The sequence below is a fragment of the Impatiens glandulifera genome, chromosome 1 (assembly GCF_907164915.1).
Source record: "Impatiens glandulifera chromosome 1, dImpGla2.1, whole genome shotgun sequence".
Classification (NCBI taxonomy): domain Eukaryota; kingdom Viridiplantae; phylum Streptophyta; class Magnoliopsida; order Ericales; family Balsaminaceae; genus Impatiens; species Impatiens glandulifera.
In genome coordinates this window covers 151491418-151511297 of record NC_061862.1, presented here as the reverse complement: position 1 = coordinate 151511297, position 19880 = coordinate 151491418, and the positions used below count along the sequence as shown (strand labels likewise).

The 19880-nt window shown below is 29.1% G+C and overlaps 3 protein-coding genes across 6 annotated transcripts; all 3 read right to left on the bottom strand.

Annotated features, from left to right (window-relative positions):
• Window positions 1-615: 615 nt before the first annotated feature.
• LOC124920174 (late embryogenesis abundant protein ECP63-like) lies at window positions 616-1873 on the bottom strand. Of its 4 annotated transcripts, none has more exons than XM_047460599.1 (3): window positions 1470-1868; window positions 1237-1436; window positions 616-811 (listed from the first exon to the last, which is right to left on the bottom strand). In XM_047460599.1, exons 1-3 carry the CDS (start codon window positions 1824-1826, stop codon window positions 799-801), a joined length of 570 nt encoding a protein of 189 aa, XP_047316555.1. In that variant the 5' UTR covers window positions 1827-1868; the 3' UTR covers window positions 616-798. The 4 variants fall into 4 exon arrangements, with proteins under 4 accessions (XP_047316555.1, XP_047316556.1, XP_047316557.1 ...); XM_047460600.1 differs by having other exon boundaries at window positions 1237-1700; window positions 1734-1868; XM_047460601.1 differs by having other exon boundaries at window positions 1237-1634; window positions 1734-1841.
• Window positions 1874-10894: 9021 nt separating this feature from the next.
• Window positions 10895-11714, bottom strand: LOC124911148 (photosystem I chlorophyll a/b-binding protein 6, chloroplastic-like). Its single transcript, XM_047451596.1, has one exon. The coding sequence runs from the start codon at window positions 11712-11714 to the stop codon at window positions 11133-11135; it is 582 nt and encodes a 193-aa protein (XP_047307552.1). The 3' UTR covers window positions 10895-11132.
• A 2745-nt stretch (window positions 11715-14459) lies between these two features.
• On the bottom strand, window positions 14460-18067 carry LOC124915389 (probable glycosyltransferase At5g03795). The gene is made up of 3 exons (XM_047456099.1): window positions 17648-18067; window positions 15448-16008; window positions 14460-15341 (listed from the first exon to the last, which is right to left on the bottom strand). The coding sequence occupies exons 1-3, from the start codon at window positions 18029-18031 to the stop codon at window positions 14676-14678; spliced, it is 1611 nt and encodes a 536-aa protein (XP_047312055.1). The 5' UTR covers window positions 18032-18067; the 3' UTR covers window positions 14460-14675.
• Window positions 18068-19880: the final 1813 nt, after the last annotated feature.

The window sequence follows — 19880 nt, the reverse complement described above, 5'->3', positions numbered from 1 at the left end:
ATAAATTAAATGTCATTTATTTTAAATTCTACTATCAAAATTAATATATGAATTATGAACCTTCAATTTTAAATACTTAACCACTTATTAAACTTTAAATACTTAATGAATAGGTATGATAATTAATATTTAAAACTAATATTATATATATATATATATATATATATCCTACTCACTCTCTTCCTATTTTATAATTAGTTTATAAATTTTAACATTTTTATTTTATAATATTTAAAATTAATTTTGTAACATTAAAAATTTAATTACGGAAAGAAGTTTGTAACACGAGTAAGGAAAAAAAAACCTAATACAAATAAAATAGACTTTTGATGATTTTTTTTCTCTTATACAAATTTATAAAAATAAAAATAAACTATTTAGAGTAAATTATGATATAATTTATCATAAATAAATAAACTCAAACTATATCAATTATCTCTAACTCTAAAGAACTAAAACAATTGATAACCCTATTTTTGTAATTTATCATTTTCTTTTGAAATTATATTTTAGAAAATCTTAATTTAAAGGCTCAAATCTTTTTAAATCACACACAATTATTTTATACCTGCATAAATTTTAGCTCTATTTTTTTTATTAAACATAATTTAATCATCTCTGGAATAATAGGTTCATAATCCAATCACATTTGCATGCATTTAACAATATAAATATGATAAGATTAAATTTGAAATTGAAATGGAAGTTAATACAATCATTTATTAACTAGAAGTACAGACAATCTGGTGTACTCCCTAACATTAGTCGATAACTCTTGAGTTTATCGTGATTTTGTCATCAATTTGCGTTCCTAAAAATCAAAATAAGATGAAATCAATATATAATCAACATAAAATTAGTAAATTATGTATAAGTTAATTACCCAATTAGTAAATTTCACACCTGTAGTGAAGATGATCAAAGCAATACAATAATAAAAAAAAAGAAGAAGCAAACAATGCTAAAAGAAACCCTTCATTGCCAAATTTTTCTCTCTAGATTATCTTTGAGTTAATATTTTGTATTTGTTTAACTATTTTATAATGTTGATATTTCATAAGGTAATTTCCTCTATTAACATTTTGGGTAAAAAATAATAATAATATTTTAATGAGATATAATAGAATAGTCAATTTTTTAATATTAATAATATGAAATTTATTAATGAGATTTGATTATTTTTATATATATATATATAAAGCTGAAAAATAAATTTTGGTATAAGAAAAATCATACCCAATATTCATCGTGTAATCCTTTGCCTCGCCGGCCTTATTCACCGTGAAGTCCTTCGCCTCGCCGGCCTTATTCACCGTGAAGTCCTTCGCCTCAACGGCTTTATTCACCGTTAAGTCCTTGGCCTCGCCTGCCTTATTCACCGTGAAGTCCTTCGCCTCGACGGCCTTATTCACCGTGAAGTCCTTATACTCGCCGGCCTTATTCACTGTGAAGTCCATGGCCTCGCCGGCCTTATTCACCGTGAAGTCCTTCGCCTCGACGGCCTTATTCACCGTGAAGTCCATGGCCTCGCCGGCCTTATTCACCGTGAAGTCCTTATACTCTCCTGCCTTATTCACCGTAAGGTCCTTGGCCTCGACGGCCTTATTCACCGTGAAGTCCTTCGCCTCGACGGCCTTATTCACCGTGAAGTCCTTATACTCGCCGGCCGTATTCACCGTGAAGTCCTTCGCCTCGACGGCCTTATTCACCGTGAAGTCCATATACTCGCCGGCCTTATTCACCGTGAAGTCCTTCGCCTCGACGGCCTTGTTGACAATAGTGTAATCCTTCGACTCACCGGCCTGTGGGGTTTGTTTGGAAGTCATTTCTATCTTCTTGTTTGTGCGGTTAATGATGTTGTTGTAAATTAAAGTGAGAGTGTATATGTATATTTATATATATAATTAGAAGAAGTTTGTGCATGATGAGCGATGGATACCGACATAAGAAGAAAGACACGTGTAACCGTTTGACATGAATAGTTGTTGATAGGCCCATCTTTTGGTCGGTATGTCGGTAGTATGATGTGTGGATTATAACTAGTGGTCATTGGTGGCCTTTTCTGCTTCACCCATATGTTTTTTTTGTTTTTAATGAAACACTTGTCTTTTATTTTATTTTATTTTATTTTATTTTATTTCACTTTCCATGAGTTTCGAGATATATGTAGAAACACTGTTTTTGGACATGATTCCAGCACTTTCTCTTCTTTAATGAAAATTTCAAAATTGCTCTATCAATTTTTATTTTATTTTAAATTATAAAATAAATTCCATAATTCTTAAATTCTAATCAAACTATGAAAACTTATATAATAAGAAATGTTTATGTCCTTCATTTAAATATATATATATATATATTTATAAAAATTTGAATTTAAATAGAAAATTCTAAATACATAATAATTTAAATATGTTCATATAAAAAAATTGAATTAATCAAACATATTATTTAATATATTGAATTATCTAATTTGATATATTTTATTAAATAAAAAATAATTAAAATAAATATTTTTTAAACTTTTATATTAAATTATTAATTTTTAATCTATTAAACAATATATATTTCTCATATCTTTCCTTTTTTATTTTATAATTAAATTAGATATATTAGATACAATCACATTTTAACTTTTTTAAATACAGTTTAAAATTAATTTAGTAATATTAAAAAATTGTTGAATTATGATCATAGAAAAAAATAAATTTAACATAATACAATAATTTATCCATCTCTAAAATGATGAGATCAAAATCAATCACATTTATATTTAACAACATAGATATGATCTTAGTACACAATTGAAATTGAAGTTAATAATAAAATCACATTTTTTTATAAGTGTGTATTTGGTAATTTTGGAATTGACATTGGAATTGGACACAAGTTTAATTCAAATCTTATGTTTGATAAATACTTTAATATTAAGAATTGAAATTGAAATTAGAATTCCAAAATTTAATATAGTGTAATTTTATAGTTTTCAATTCCAATCTTTTTAGGTCGGAATTTTAATTCCAACCTTTTTTTATATTTTTTTAACAAAATAATTTATTTTTTATTATTTAAAACATTATTAAAGTTTCAATCGATAATATTTTGTTTTTGGAATTTAAGATTTAAAATATTGAACCGATATTTTGTTAGTTGGGTAAGAAGTTTAACACGTTTTTGACACGTTTTTCACGTTTTTGATATATTTAACACGTTTTTCATACAATACACACGTTTAACACGTTTTTCACACATTTAACATGTTTTCACGTTTTTGACACGTTTAACATGTTTTTCACGTTTTTGATACGTTTAACATGTTTTTTACATGTTGAACGCGTTTTTCACGTTTAACACATTTTTCACGTTTTTGACACGTTTAACACGTTTTTCATACATTAAACACGTTTATCACGTTTATATCACATGTAACACGTTTTTCACATGTTAACACATTTTTCACACGTTTAACATGTTTTCACATTTTGGCACGTTTAACATGTTTTTTTATATATTGAACACGTTTAACACGTTTTTGACACATTTAACACGATTTTTACATTTTTGACATGTTTAACACATTTTCACACATTTTGGCACAGTTAACAAATTTTCATATATTTTGCATGTTTAACACATTTTCACGTTTTTGACACGTTTAACACGTTTTTCACACATTAAACACGTTTATCATATTTTTGGCACGTTTAACACGTGTTTGACCCGTGTAACACGTTTTTGACCCATTTAATATGTTTAAAATTTTCCATGTATTAGCACATTTAATACGTTTTTTACATGTTTAACATGTTATTAACATATTTAACATGTTTTTTACGTTTTTCGCACGTGCCAAAAACGTGAAAAACATGTTAAACATGTTAAAAACGTGTTAAACATGTCAAAAATGTGTTAAACGTGTCAAAAACGTGAAAATGTGTTAATTTTATCAAAAATGTGTTAAACGTGCCAAAAACGTGTTAAACATGTTAAAAACGTGTTAAACGTGCCAAAATGTGTAAAACGTATGAAAAATGTGTTAACCATGTCAAAACGTGTTAAACGTGCCAAAAAACGTAAAAAAATGTTAAATATGTGAAAAACGTATTAAACGTGTGAAACATGCCACAAATGTGAAAAACGTGTTAAACGTGTGAAAACGTGTTTAAGGTGTGAAAAACATGTTAAACGTGCGAAAAATGTGTTAAACGTGTTAAACATCTCAAAAACGTGTTAAACGTGCCAAAAATGTGAAAAACGTGTTAAATAGGTTTAAAATGTGTTAAATATGTTTAAAACGTGTTAAAAGTGCCAAAAATGTATAAAACGTGTGAAAATGCGTTAATCATATAAAAAATTAACTTTGATTATTAAAAGAAGCTAAATGAACCAATTTTTGATAATACGTTTAAAGAAAAAAATTTATTAGTTTATACGTTAAATTATTTAGTTATAAAAATACATATGTGTAAATGAGTTTTTTTCTTATAAATATATATATATCCTTATATTTTAGTCGTAAATGATTAACCTATTTTTTCGATTTATATAATAAAACTCGATGGCTTAACCGATCAATCGAATATATCCTATTATTTTTTTTACGGTTTAACCAAGTAATCGATGTATACCTGTTTTAGATATATTTATAAATATATATGTCATTTTAGTCTAGTGGTAAATGATTAACTTAATTTTTTTTTTTTCAGATTTGAATCTTGGCATACATATATTTATTATATTATATATTTTAATTTTTTTATAAAGCTAAACTAACTTTTTCATATTTTGGTTTATTATATTATATATATTTTTTATTTTTCAAACTATTAAAGTGATATACCGATTGAACCGATTTATAACCGACTAAATCGAACATATCTTTAACCTCCAACCGACGGATGAAGATTTTGAAAAATCGACACTAACGATTGAGATGAATTTTTCGATAAAAAAATTGACTGAACCCACTCACACCCTTACTTCAACCCTAACACATATTTTTTTATTTTATATGACTTTGATAAGTTTTAAGATATCTCTCAGAAACATTTTTTTTTAACATTATTACAGCACATTCTCTTTATCAACAAAATTTTATTCTAAACTGTTCTATAAATTTTATTTATTTTTAAATTCTAACTACAACAATATTTGATAAAACTCATAAAATTAAAATTTGAATGTTGAATGAAAGCACAATTTTAAATACTTAATTAATTAAATAGATATGATAATTAAGAAAAAAAATACACTATTATATTCTTATATATTAATTATATTAAATTATATAATTTAATATATTGAATTAAATAAAAAATAATTAAAATAAATATTATTATTTTTTTAACTTTTATATTGAGTTATAATTTGTTAAATTAGAGAGAATGTATGAGAAATAATATATATATATATATATATATATATATATATATATATATATATATATATATATATATATATATATATATATATATATATATATATATTCTCACTCACTCTCAATTTTATAATTAGTTTAACATTTTTATTTTATAATATTTGAAATTTATTTTAAAACATTAAAATTTTGATAAATTATGATCAAACAGTAAAAGAAAGAAGTTTGTAAAAAAAATGAAAAACCTAATACAGATAAAAATAGACTTTTGATTTTTTTTTTTTAAGTAAGGTTTAGATTTATTTTTTCTTTTTAAAATAAATTTGATATTTTAATTTATTACTTTTATCATATTTTTACTTAAATATATACAAATAAGTGATTATAATAAGTCTTTTATATATTAAATTAAGTAATAAGTACTAAAGTTATAAAATAAAAAACTTCAATTTACATTTTAAAAAGACATGTAATCTAAATTGAAATAGCGGGATAATTAATGTGAACAGTAAATATAGTATTATATTTATTAAAATCTATAAAAATAAAAATAAAAACTATTTAGAGGTTAATTATGATATAAAAAAATTGATGACCCTGGAAGTATCGATATCCTTATTTTTGTAATTTACCATTTTCTTTTGAGATTTTATTTTAAACTTCTTTGATCAATCTTTTTAAATCACATACAACTATTTCATACCTGCATAAATTTTTTTATTAAACATAATTGATTTCTCTAAAACAATGGGATCACAATCCAATCACATTTACATTTAACAATATAAATATGATCTTACTCAACCACATTAACAAATTGAAATTGAAGTTAATACAATCACAATTTTTATAAATAAAATTCATTAACTGGGAGTACAAAGACAATCTGGTAAACTCTTATTCACAACACATATTCCACCTTTTGGAAACCCTAACATACGGCAAACTCGATTGCAAATAGGATATTCTTGGCAAATTATTTCATCGCTTGTGTTTCTCGTGATTTTTTGATCAATTTGCAATCCTAAAACTTAAAATCAAATTAAATCAATATATAATTAACATAAAATTAGCAAATTATTTATAAGTGAAGCTAATTAGTAAATTTCACACCTGTAGTGGAGATGATCAAAGCAACACCAATAAAGAAAAATAAGAAGCAAACAATGCTGAAAGAACCCTTCATTGCCAAATAGATTATCTTTTAGTTAATATTTTGTATTTGTGAATGAATATTTAAGGGAAACAAACTATTTATAATGTTGATATTTCACATAAGGTAATTTCCTCTATCAACATTTTGGGTAAAAAATATTAATAATATTTTATTGAAATATAATATAATAGTCAATAATATATTTTTTAATATTAATAAATATGGGATTTTATTAATGAGATTTGATTACTTTTAATAGTCAATTGATACTTTTTTCAATCTATTAATGAGTTTTGACTAATCTTATTAATTAGTGTAAATAAAGTACGAAATCAAAATCTTCATTATAATTTTATTAGTTGTAATAAATGTATGTTATAAAATTTAACTAATTTTTTTTGTTAAAAAATAAAAGGTATTTTTGACTATTATTGTTAAAAATGTGTTATAATGTCATAATAGATAAATGACTTGTAAAGAACCTAGTTAAAATCATATATGTAAGAATGTCTTTAATTGGATTTGTGCCTCTCAATGTTCAAGTCTTATTTTTATTGGATCTAATAATAAAATTAAAATTAAATTATCATCAAAATAAGTATAATCTGTTTCATATTATATAAATCATTTGTGAGACTTTTAGTCAAAATACATTAACTACTATAGTCCATCTCTGTGGATAGTATTTATATTAAAGGATTATGAGATGGGCTTTGAGATCTTCCTTCTTGTCATTTGGGGTTGTCACAATTTGGTTTTTTTTAATGAATTTTTCAAAACAAAACAAAAAAAAAATTGTTTAACGAAAAATATAAGTTATTTAAGTTCTTAATTTATTAAATTATTATCATGTATTTTTGTATTTAAAATTTAATTTTTTTAAATAAAGTAAGAGTATTTTTGATATTTTAAATTATGAAATAAGTGATTTAAGGGTTATAATTATAATGACGTGTTAGAGATAAAATTTATAAAAAAAAATGAGATAAAATTCTAAGAAACACCCAAAAAAAAATTAAAAATCAAAGGAGCTCCAAGATGTCTATGAATATATCCTTGCAAATTCTTGTCATAATAAAAAATTATTTGATCAAACAAAAAAAATATCATTCTTTATATTTGTCATGTTTTTAAATCAAACAAAGTCTAAACTCCGGTTAAATATAATTTACAATTTATTGTTAAATACATTAATTATTTTTGGTGTAAAGATTATATATATATATATATATATATATATATATATATATATATATATATATATATATATATATTTATAAAAATATTAATATAAAAAATATTTATTGAATATATTAGTTTTTTATTTTAATATTTTAAATATTTATTTTGTATCCAGTTAAAAATAAATTATTATGCATATTTAGGTTTTATTATAAAATATCTTCCCATATAATAAGATAAGATAAACTAATAACTAATAATTGTTAAAATAAAAATAGTTAAATTAATTATTTTAAAATAAAAAAGTTGAAATAAAGAGTAGAATAACTTGTTTTCATATATATATATATATATATATATATATATATATATATATATATAAAGCTGAAAAATCAAATAATAAAATATATATTTAATTACCTGTATTAATTTTTAAAATTAATTAATTATTTATTACTTATATTCCACAAATAAACCTTAATTATCTTAGGAAAATCATTCGTAAATACAAATCGTTCATATAGAATATTGTCGTTAATTAAGATTTTCGTAAGTTACGATACGATATCAATATTTTAACGTTTATACCTAAAAAATCTATTTAGACTTTATTATATTGATTCTATAAGAAAAAATTAAGCATTTTAAAGTGGAATTAAATTAGTTTCATATATTATAAAATAAAATATCTATGATTTAGATATATTAAATAATATTAAAATTTAATTATATTTTGATTTAATTTTCAAAACTTAATAAATTTAAGTCAAATTAAATTTGTTTGAAGAATGAAAGAAATCTGTTAAAATTATAGACAAAATATAGATATACGCGAGAATTAAGCTTAAAAACTCTTCAAAGAAAAAAAATAAATTAAAATTTAATTATTTATAATTTTATTAGTCATTATTTATTTAAATGTAAAAAAATAAAAAAATCTGTAAAAATAATCTAATTCTTTCCTGATTTCACCGCTTATTTCATTTCTAATTGAGAAATTTGATAATATAACCCTTAAAAGAAGGGTATTTTGATTTTTAACCTTACTAATAAAGTTTTTGTTTTTTAACCTTTTTTTTAAATTTTTTCCAATTTTACCCTTAATAACCTTTTTACTTTTTCTTTTTTCTTTTTTCTTTTTTTTTCTTCCTTTTCCTTTCCCCTTCTCCTTCCCGTTTTCCCTTTACTCCCCGTCTCTTCCTCTTCCTGGCGACACGGCGACACCGTCCCTCTCTCTTCCCCGGCGACACAGCCCCGCGCCACCGTCCCTCTCTCTTCCTCGGCGACACAGCCCCACGCTCAACCCCTCTCTTTCCTTTGCTCAACCCTTCTCTCACTATGACCGCATTCTTCGAAACATGGTACTTTTTGCGTTTTCTAGTTGATAGTTTGTTAAAGTGAAAGTTCTTGATATACTTTGGTTGTTCCTCTAATTATTGCTTTTCATAAGTTATTAAGTAGTATTTAGTTAGAGTTAAAATGCTTAGTTTAGGGTTTGGGCTTTGGGCGTGGCTCTTGGGCGTGGGGCGTGGCCCTTGGGCGTGGGTCGTGGCCCTTGGGCGTGGGTCGTGGCCCTTGGGCGTGGGGTGTGGCCCTTGGGCGTGGGTCGTGGCCCTTGGGCGTGGGTCGTGGCCCTTGGGCGTGGGGCGTGGCCCTTGGGCGTGGGGAGTGGCCCTTGGGCGTGGGGCGTGGCCCTTGGGCGTGGGGAGTGGCCCTTGGGCGTGGGGCGTGGCCCTTGGGCGTGGGGCGTGGCCCTTGGGCGTGGGTCGTGGCCCTTGGGCGTGGGGCGTGACCCTTGGGCGTGGGGCGTGGCCCTTGGGCCTTACTTCCCTACCCTGTTTCTGTTTTCATTATCTTCCTTCACTACTAGCTAGATACCAGTACTAATATCTGATTTGGTCTGTAAAAATAGGGAAATACCCAGAAAGTTATCGAGAAAGATGTCACATTTTTCTTCTGTAAAGACTCTCCTCCTCCCTGGTTCGATGGCAGGTATCCACATTTACTCTTTAATCTCTATTAATCTTGATCATAATACAGTTTGATATTCTCAATAATAAAAAAACTTGTATTTATTCTTCTACACATACTGCATCACTAAATTCCTTGTCATTTTTTGTTCTCGTAGTATTTCAGGAGATTTTGGATTCGACCCACTTGGATTAGGTAAGCGTGCATTTGTTTGATAGATTGAAGAAAACCAATCATATGTTAAATGGATGGTTTGATCTCAGGATCTAATTCGGAACTGCTGAAATGGTTTGCACAAGCTGAGCTAATACACAGCAGATGGGCAATGCTTGCTGTGTCTGGAATTCTGATTCCAGAATGGCTAGAAAGTCTGGGGTTTATTGAGAAGTTCTCTTGGTACGATGCAGGAGCACAAGAATACTTCGCAGATTCCACACCTTTATATATATTCTGAAAATGGAAAACCCCATATCATTTCATGTGTGAAAGATATGCGTGTGAAACGATAGGGAGGATGATCAAATTAAATCCACCTTTCTCTCTACACTAATAATCTATTATGCTATAATTACTGTCAGTCATTCAGATTTTGTTAATTCTTTATGTAGATTCAATGTTGTGTGATATTTTGTACTTGTCGTTTTAGAGATCTCCCTCCTATAATTAATCATTTATTTATTTGCTCGGGTTTAGGCATGAAAAACATGAGGACGACCTGTCATATATAGCCATTTATTGTTAAAGTTGGACCTATGTATATTGTATAATGTATATACATATCATACAATCTACAAAATGATTCTTACTTCAAGGGGAAGTATATATTTTGTCATTACTTATTACTTTTTGATTTTTTAGTTGGATTAATTTTCATATTTTTTTTTATATAAAACAAGATATTCATAGAAAAGTATCATTAAAACATCAAGCAATGCCTTAGTTCAGGGGTTACATAATACATAGTATCTTTTTATTTATTATAATTTTGTCTCATCTTTGATTTAGTGGTTTGAATTCTGTCAAATAGAAATCCTTTTTTTGAGTAACCTAACTCATGTCAAGTTTCTATTCAGTTGCATCTAATTCACTTGACTTAGGTAGGAATTTCAGGCATGTTATTTGAGCTCAATTCTGAAGTTGGATCATGGTTTTCACTTTCACCATGTTTAAGCTTAACTTTCACCATGTTTAAACTTATAGAAATATAGCATGAATTTCGTATCTTTTCATTAAGAGCACATCGAGATTTGACCAACAAATAATCCGAATGGTCATTTTCAAATAATATTTACATTTGCAAATGGACAAAATCAAGAAGACAAGAAGAAACACAGCATCGTTGGCATGTAAATTCTTGGCGCTCCTTCCTTACTGCAGAGCAAGCACTAGTGCGATGTGAAAGCCTGCAAACCAAATGTTTTCAAAATTAGTACAAAATTTGATGTTTCAATCTGGAAAATTAAGAATATGATCGAAGCATGAAAGTTGCAGTACCGAGAAGACATTGTAGTGTCCTAGATCAACAATATGAGCTGAAAGATTCTCTAAAGGGCCTTGTCCTGTATAAATTGCCTGAAAAACAAACCCAATGAATGCAAGCATGGCAAGCCGACCATTCTTGATCTCTTTAGTCCTAAGAACCATCACTGGCTCCGGTGACCCTCTACCCCACATCAAAGGGTCGAACCAAAGCCCGCCTGGATAGCCAACATCGACCTCTGGCTTCTTCTTATGTGGAAAACTCGGTTCTATATTCACGCACCCTGGTTTTATTATGTCTGCCCATCTCCGTCCTTCAACCCAACCCATTAGCCCCAATTGCACCACAAACAGAGTTGTGGAATCTGCGAAGTATTCTTGTGCTCCTGCATCGTACCAAGAGAACTTCTCAATAAACCCCAGACTTTCTAGCCATTCTGGAATCAGAATTCCAGACACAGCAAGCATTGCCCATCTGCTGTGTATTAGCTCAGCTTGTGCAAACCATTTCAGCAGTTCCGAATCAGATCCTGAGATCAAACCATCCATTTAACATATGATTGGTTTTCTTCAATCTATCAAACAAATGCACGCTTACCTAATCCAAGTGGGTCGAATCCAAAATCTCTTAAAATACTACGAGAACAAAAAATGACAAGGAATTTAGTGATGCAGTATGTGTAGAAGAATAAATACAAGTTTTTTTATTATTGAGTATATCAAACAGTATTATGATCAAGATTAATAGAGATTAAAGAGTAAATGTGGATATCTGCCATCGAACCAGGGAGGAGGAGAGTCTTTACAGAAGAAAAATGTGACATCTTTCTCGATAACTTTCTGGGTATTTCCCTATTTTTACAGACCAAATCAGATATTAGTACTGGTATCTAGCTAGTAGTGAAGGAAGATAATGAAAACAGAAACAGGGTAGGGAAGTAAGGCCCAAGGGCCACGCCCCACGCCCAAGGGTCACGCCCCACGCCCAAGGGTCACGCCCCACGCCCAAGGGCCACGACCCACGCCCAAGGGCCACGCCCCACGCCCAAGGGCCGCGACCCACGCCCAAGGGCCACGCCCCAAGCCCAAGGGCCACTCCCCACGCCCAAGGGCCACGCCCCACGCCCAAGGGCCACGCCCCACGCCCAAGGGCCACGCCCCACGCCCAAGGGCCACGCCCCACGCCCAAGGGCCACGCCCCACGCCCAAGGGCCACGCCCCACGCCCAAGGGCCACGCCCCACGCCCAAGGGCCACGCCCCACGCCCAAGGGCCACGACCCACGCCCAAGGGCCACGACTCACGTCCAAGGGCCACGACCCACGCCCTAGGGCCACGCCCCACGCCCAAGAGCCACGCCCAAAGCCCAAACCCTAAACTAAGCATTTTAACTCTAACTAAATACTACTTAATAACTTATGAAAAGCAAGAATTAGTGGAACAACCAAAGTATATCAAGAACTTTCACTTTAACAAACTATCAACTAGAAAACGCAAAAAGTACCATGTTTCGAAGAATGCGGTCATAGTGAGAGAAGGGTTGAGCAAAGGAAAGAGAGGGGTTGAGCGTGGGGCTGTGTCGCCGAGGAAGAGAGAGGGACGGTGGCGCGGGGCTGTGTCGCCGGGGAAGAGAGAGGGACGGTGTCGCCGTGTCGCCAGGAAGAGGAAGAGACGGGGAGTAAAGGGAAAACGGGAAGGAGAAGGGGAAAGGAAAAGGAAGAAAAAAAAAGAAAAAAAAAAAAAAAAAAGTAAAAAGGTTATTAAGGGTAAAATTGGAAAAAATTTAAAAAAAAAGTTAAAAAACAAAAACTTTATTAGTAAAGTTAAAAATCAAAATACCCTTCTTTTAAGGGTTATATTATCAAATTTCCCTTCTAATTTCCTTTACAAGCAAATAATTTTCAGCTAATTTTATAAACTATATAAACTATCCACATCTATAAGTATTTTCTTTACAATCCAGAAACTAATTTAACAAAAATATTTCAATTTTCTTCTATTAATCTAATGAAGTTCTTAGTCATTCTCAAATGAATGACAAGGCTGAGTTCAGGATTATATATACAAAATTCAAGCTCACTTAAATTTCTTTTTAGATCGTCTTTGCTTATAAGTAATTATATATATAATATGTAAAAAAATTAAAATTTTATTTATTTATTGTACCGATAATTTTGATATAGTAAGATATGATACTTATATGAATTTTGCGATACGATATTTTTATTATGCCCAAAATATTTTACTTATTATTTCACTAAAAAAAATATAATATCTCTATCTTTTCTCTCAATATATATAGCCAAATATATATAGAGATATAAAAATAATTTATGACAATATTATATTTGTTTTATGACGCTCTAAATTAGTCGTCTTCACATAAATAGCATAGTCTTAAATAAGATGTCTAAACTATTGAATCAAAATACCTTACATCCTTTGACATGTCCTCCCTTCATTATTGTCTTATCAAAACTAATTAAGCCCAAACAAGGAAAAATGTAACAGAAAAATGTCCAATAAATAAAGGAAAATATATAGTTCCATTATTTTTATTAAATGTACACACAAACCTTGTTTTACTAATTAGGGATAGAGAATAATATCTTATAAATTTGTCTGAATCATTTAATTAAACCAAAATTTGAAAAAATTCTAATAACAAATAGATTTTTCTATCAAAATTTGGGCAGCTAGTTCTATTAACCCATAGATCAGTTAATTCAAATTTAAGAAATTAATCTATTATTTATTTTCACTTCAATTTGGTATTTTCATAAAAAAAAAAAATTAAACATATTACTTACTCCTCTGTAAGTATAAAATAGAATGTGAATGGATGAATGTGTTCATAAGTTGTATAAAAAATATGAGATGTATTCCACCAAGGTAGCTCAGTAGTAAGAGTCGGTTTAGGAGACCAATAGGCAGTGTCGGCTCTGAAATTTGGGCTGCCTCAGCCTCGGGTAAAAAAAAAGATTGAAAATATTGTTGCCCTAAGTCTATTTTAAAAATGAATTAAAAAAATAGCTTTTAAATAAAATTTAAACCAACAATCAACTAAACATTTTAAATATTTATTTTCACCACTAAGTTAAACACTCTTTATTTAAAATTATAACAAATTTAATAAACACTAAACTAAACACTTTTTATTTAAGCTTACCCCAAGGCCGTATAAACAGCTAGAGATAGACAACATATATAATATTATCTAATTGAACTGCTAACAGTAAAAAATCTTATTATAATAAGTAAATCTAAAACACCTTAGTTAATTAAAAATATATATATATATTAAGTAAATCTAACATTATTAGCTTAACTTGCTAAAAAAAATTACAATTACATGGAAGGGGACAAAAATATTCAGCACTTACAAAGAGAAAACAAACACTATTAAGCAACAAAAAGCACATTTTGCTCTTTTCTAATTATGTTCTTATCTTCCCTATGAACAAATTAGTGCATTGTTTTAGGTTTAGCCTCAATCGGTCAAGACCAAAGATCACATGTCTTGAACTCGAACATTAAGTCTTCTTAGCCAGATCGAGTGAAGTGTCATGTGAAAGACATCGAATCTTTTAGGAGGCACGTTTACAATGAAATGTCTTCTCACTTGTACTCCCCTTGTTTGAAGTCTTATGTATCGTCTTTGAGATATCCCCATCAAAATATTCTTCAAGTTTGGTATGTCCTTCACCGGGATCTCAACCGAGAATGCATTCCAATTCAAAACATCGCTAAATGGAGCAACATAATTATCCTTAATAATTACAGGGACACAACCCGTGTAGAGCGCCTCAACCATCCTCGGACTTGCTACCTCGTATCCGCTAGCGCAAATACAAAATCTACTCTTTCTTAACATGTCGTGATAAGAAATACCCTTTTTAAGGTAACGATAGACTTGTACATCGGGGTCTTTATTCTCCCAATGCTCTAGAAGAATCGGTCTAACCGGTCCATGGACCCCGCCTGCAAAGAAAACTAGTATTGGACGTTTGGATGGAGATGGACCACCGAGCAAACGATCAATCTTGCCACCCGGAAGATTGATTTCCGGAATAGACACATCTTTAATCGGTTTGAACCCTTCCGATGTATTAGCATTGCATAACGCACGAATTGAATTCTCAAACATGCCCGGGTAGGATTTCGAAAGCTCGGGTCCCTGAAAACACAAAGTTTCACTAAAACCTTAAAAAAAACTCAAATACTAATTTTCGCTAAGAACACCTTGATTATGTAAGTGAGAGTAATGTTAGTTTGAGACGTACCCAATCATGGCAAGCGAGCATGAAGTGATCAGCCCCACGACTACGGTTCCAATGTGGATGCTTTGTGGCGATAAAATGACCATAATCCTTGACTAACCGCTTTAAAGGAGCCCAATTATGCGAATTGGGCTCGTAAACAAAGTGAACAATTGAAGCGACGCTAAACGGAAGGAAAAAGGCTTGAGCTTTCTCGGGATTTCTTGTCCTAAACTTGCTAACTTCCATGTTATTGATGAAATTACCTTCCATTGCATATATACTTCCACAAGGACCATTATGAAATATTGGGATTTGTCCTTCTTCATATACAAATATCTTGAATTGTTTCTCCATTTCTTGATAGCTCTTTAGAAAAGCATTAGCATTCCAATACATAGGACCTTTAGGAATAAAATCTGGATCTTGAACATTTTTATAACTGCTGTTCTTAGCTTCCATTACCGAAGACCGAACTCGGGCAAGGCCAGCTTCAATCAACTCAATTTCACTCCATTTTCGCGATGAATCCGAAATCACGGGGGATGGAGCAACATTTGACAGATTGTTACTGAAATTCTCCACCTACATTTCAAATTCATCAAAATGGAATCTAATTAAAGGTAATCAAGAATCAAATTAAGAGAAGAACTCTTAATAAAGTTCTGTTTCTATAATTAATCATGACTTTTATTCATATATGTGAAAGTGACTACTTGCCCACTCTTACACTAATCAAGTTACCCATCAATCATAATAATACCAAATTACTTGTAAAATTTAAATATTAAAGACAATAATGTTTATCAATTTATCCTAAATAATCCAGTTTCCATTGTATTCATATCCAAACCCGGTTTTTTCAAGTTTCGATCTTCACCAAAAACACCAATTAGGAGCCCCCAATCACTAATCAATTACACATCAATCAAAACAACAGATTGCTTATAAAATTTAAATATTATAGACAATAATATTTATCCAATTAACCTAAACAATCAAATCTTCAATTGTATTCGTACTCTAAGCCCATTTATTTTAAACAATAACACCTTAAATTTAAGTAAAAAGAAAGTAAGAATAGATTTTAAATTCATATCAATCTCCGAACAACCCAAATAATCAGTTTTGCATTGTATTCATATTATTCATATTCTAACTCTGAGTTCTTTTACCTTCGAAGTTTGATCTTCACTAAAACACCAATATGCTTAATCTTATATTAATCAATTACGGTCAATCAAAAATACCAAATTACTTATAAAATTTAAATATTAAAGACAATAATATTTATCCATTTAACCTAAATAATCGAATTTTCAATTGTAATCTTACCCTAACCCCATTTATTTTAACAATAACACATTAAATTTAAGTAAATAGAAGATATCTCCGAACAAATATCAATCTTCTAAAAACCTTGTAATCATTTCTTCATTGTATTCATACCCTGACCTGGTTTCCTTTAACTTCGAATTCCACTAAAAACACCAATATGCTCAATCTTATACCAATCAATTACACATTAATCAAAATTATAAATTACTTATAAAGTTTAAATACTAATTGTATTGTATCCTAAAACCGTATATTTTAAACAATGTATTCGATTTCAACTTCAAAACACCTTAAATTTTAGCAATTAGAAAGATGAAAAAGATTCCAAATCCATATCAATCTTCTAAAAACCTAAATAATCATTCTCCCACCTCGTTTCCTTTAGCTTCAATTTCCACTAAAAAAACACTTAATATGCTCAATCTTATACTAATCAATTACACATTAATCAAAATACAAAATTTAAATATTATTTGTATTTGTATCTTAACCCCGGTTCATTTTAAATAGTTTCTTCGATTTCAACTTGAAAACACCTTCAATTAAAGTAATTAAAAAGTTAGAAAAGATTCCTCAATTCATATCAATCTTCTAAGAACCTTCGATTTCCACTAAAAACACCAATATGCCCAATCTTATACTTACATATCAATCAAAATACCAAATTACTTATAAAATTTTATTAACTGTATTTGTATCCTAACCCCGTTTACTTTAACAAATTTATTCGATTTCAACTTATAAACACCTTCAATTTAAGTAAGTGGAAAGTAGGAAAAGATTTCCAAATTCATATCAATCTTCCAAGAACCTAAGAAATGTTTTATTCTTCAAACAATATCATATAGAGAGTAGATGAGAGAGAGGGAGAGAAAGATTTTCATACTGGCGGTGGTGCTCCTGTCATTTCTTCCACAGAAAGCGGCGGCGGCGGCGATGTCGGTGACGGCGGCGGCGATGTTATGCTGACAAGGGTTGAATTCCAATCAAAATTACTTGATCCATTATCTGTTGAAGAAGGTGATAAAGCAGGGGAAATAGACACAGAGCTTGATATCCATGGATAATAATTATAACTTGAAGTAAATAGCAAATTGGTCCTTGAACCAACAAACCCAGATATAAGAATCAATGGAACAACAAAGAGGAATAGTTTAAATGAAGAAGAAGCTGATGAACATAGAAATTTCTCTCCACCCATATCACAAAATACTCTGTAATTTCTCTTCTCTCTCACTAAATCTGTATCTAATGATGAATTCGTGTTCATGGTCAGGTGTGAATAGGGTAGGGAGTGTGATTTTCTCTTTAATAAAAAAAAAAAAAAGAAATTTAAGAATTAGAGAGAGAAGATGAACAATTGGTGAGAGATTGTTGAGAAACCATGCCAAGCGTCCATCTCTGTTTCCTCTGTCTTCAAGCGCCCTTCATGCAAAAAGATGATCTACTTACACCTTGTTTGATCTTTTGATTTTTCAGAGGTTTATTGACGAAAATACCCTTATTTACCGAGGTAGTTCAGTGGTAGTAGTCGACTTAAAACTCGTTTCCAACCGAGAGTGATTTGAGTTGTAGCTGGTCGATAGAATGTCGTTCTAGTTCTTCTTAATTTAAAAAAATATATATAAAATGTTTGAGTTTTAGGTAAGAAATTGAAAAAATTTAAAAAAAAAACAAACAAGGCCTAAGAAAGAAAGACAAAACAAAAATTAAATTAAAGTACATTTATATCCTTACCTTACTCTGTAAATTGACTGGACTATTTTATTTAATAAATTAATAAAGACAGGTGGTGGAATATGAAAGCGAGTAGCCTCGAGTATTGATTTTTGAGACTGGGATTTTGAACCTAATTAATGCATACGTTATTTTTTGTGATTTTCTTAATCTTATCGGTCAAAGTAAATTTATGTAATGACAAATTTAGCCCCCCATATTTCTGTGTAAATTAGTAATAAATAATTTTGGTTAATAAAAGCGGTGAAAATCCACGTGTGGGATTCTGAGTTCTGATCACTGATAAACAGCCTGTAAAGAATAAAGCACAAAAAATTTAATTGCATTTAATTATTTTTCCTTAAATTTTGAATTTTATGGTTGGGAGATTAGAAGGTTTTATTTTATTTTTTAACTTTTTATGACTTTAATTTAATTTCATTATTTTGTGAAAATAATTAACTATGAGATAAAAGAAAAAGTGATATAATATTAATATAAGATGTATTCCACTAATTTGTTCTTTTTATTTTAAGTAAAAAAAATTATTTTTTTAAAGTAAATTAGCACAATTTTTACTGTTATCTTATTATATCACTTCAATTTGTAAAAATTAAAATTGAGTGAAAATCTAATATACTTTGTTTTGATTGCAAAAGGGTATATTTATTTTTGATAAAAAAAACTTAAAATATATTAATATATAATGATAAAATTTTAAAAAAATTAATAAATTAATTGTTGTAATGGTTCAGGAGTAGAATGAAATAATACTTTTTAGATTGAATTTTTCAATATCTGAAATTTAAAAATAAAATACTACACAAATTATTTTAAGAAGATAATTATAGTTTTATGATTAATTAATTTAATTTCAAATTTTTAATCAAGAAAAAGGCTACTTAATAATTTTAATTGAAAATTTTAAATATTAACATCTTTTCTTTAAAAAAAATATGGTCAGAAAAAGTTAAACACTATCACGCAAACACACCTACCTACACATAGAATTTGTGGTCAATTAAATGTTTCATATTTCATTTTTTTTAAACACAATAAACTATAAATAGAAAATCAGGACTGAAATGATGGAATTTTCTTTGATTTATTTAACGATTTTATTTATTTTAAATTATATAAGTTTGAATATTTAAAATTATGACTAATGATATGGACCATAATTATTTTTATGGATGAGTTTCATTTTCTATGAATTTATTGTTTTAGTGGATTTTTGTAACTTGTGAATACATAGAAGTTAGTACTCCTAAATATTAATGGTATAAAAGTTGGCACTGAAAGTCTAAAATTTATAAAAATGTAATTATTTTATTATAACCAAAATAAATTAATCAAACTCATTTAAGTAAGATAACAAAATTTGATTAGTTTAATTAGATTTA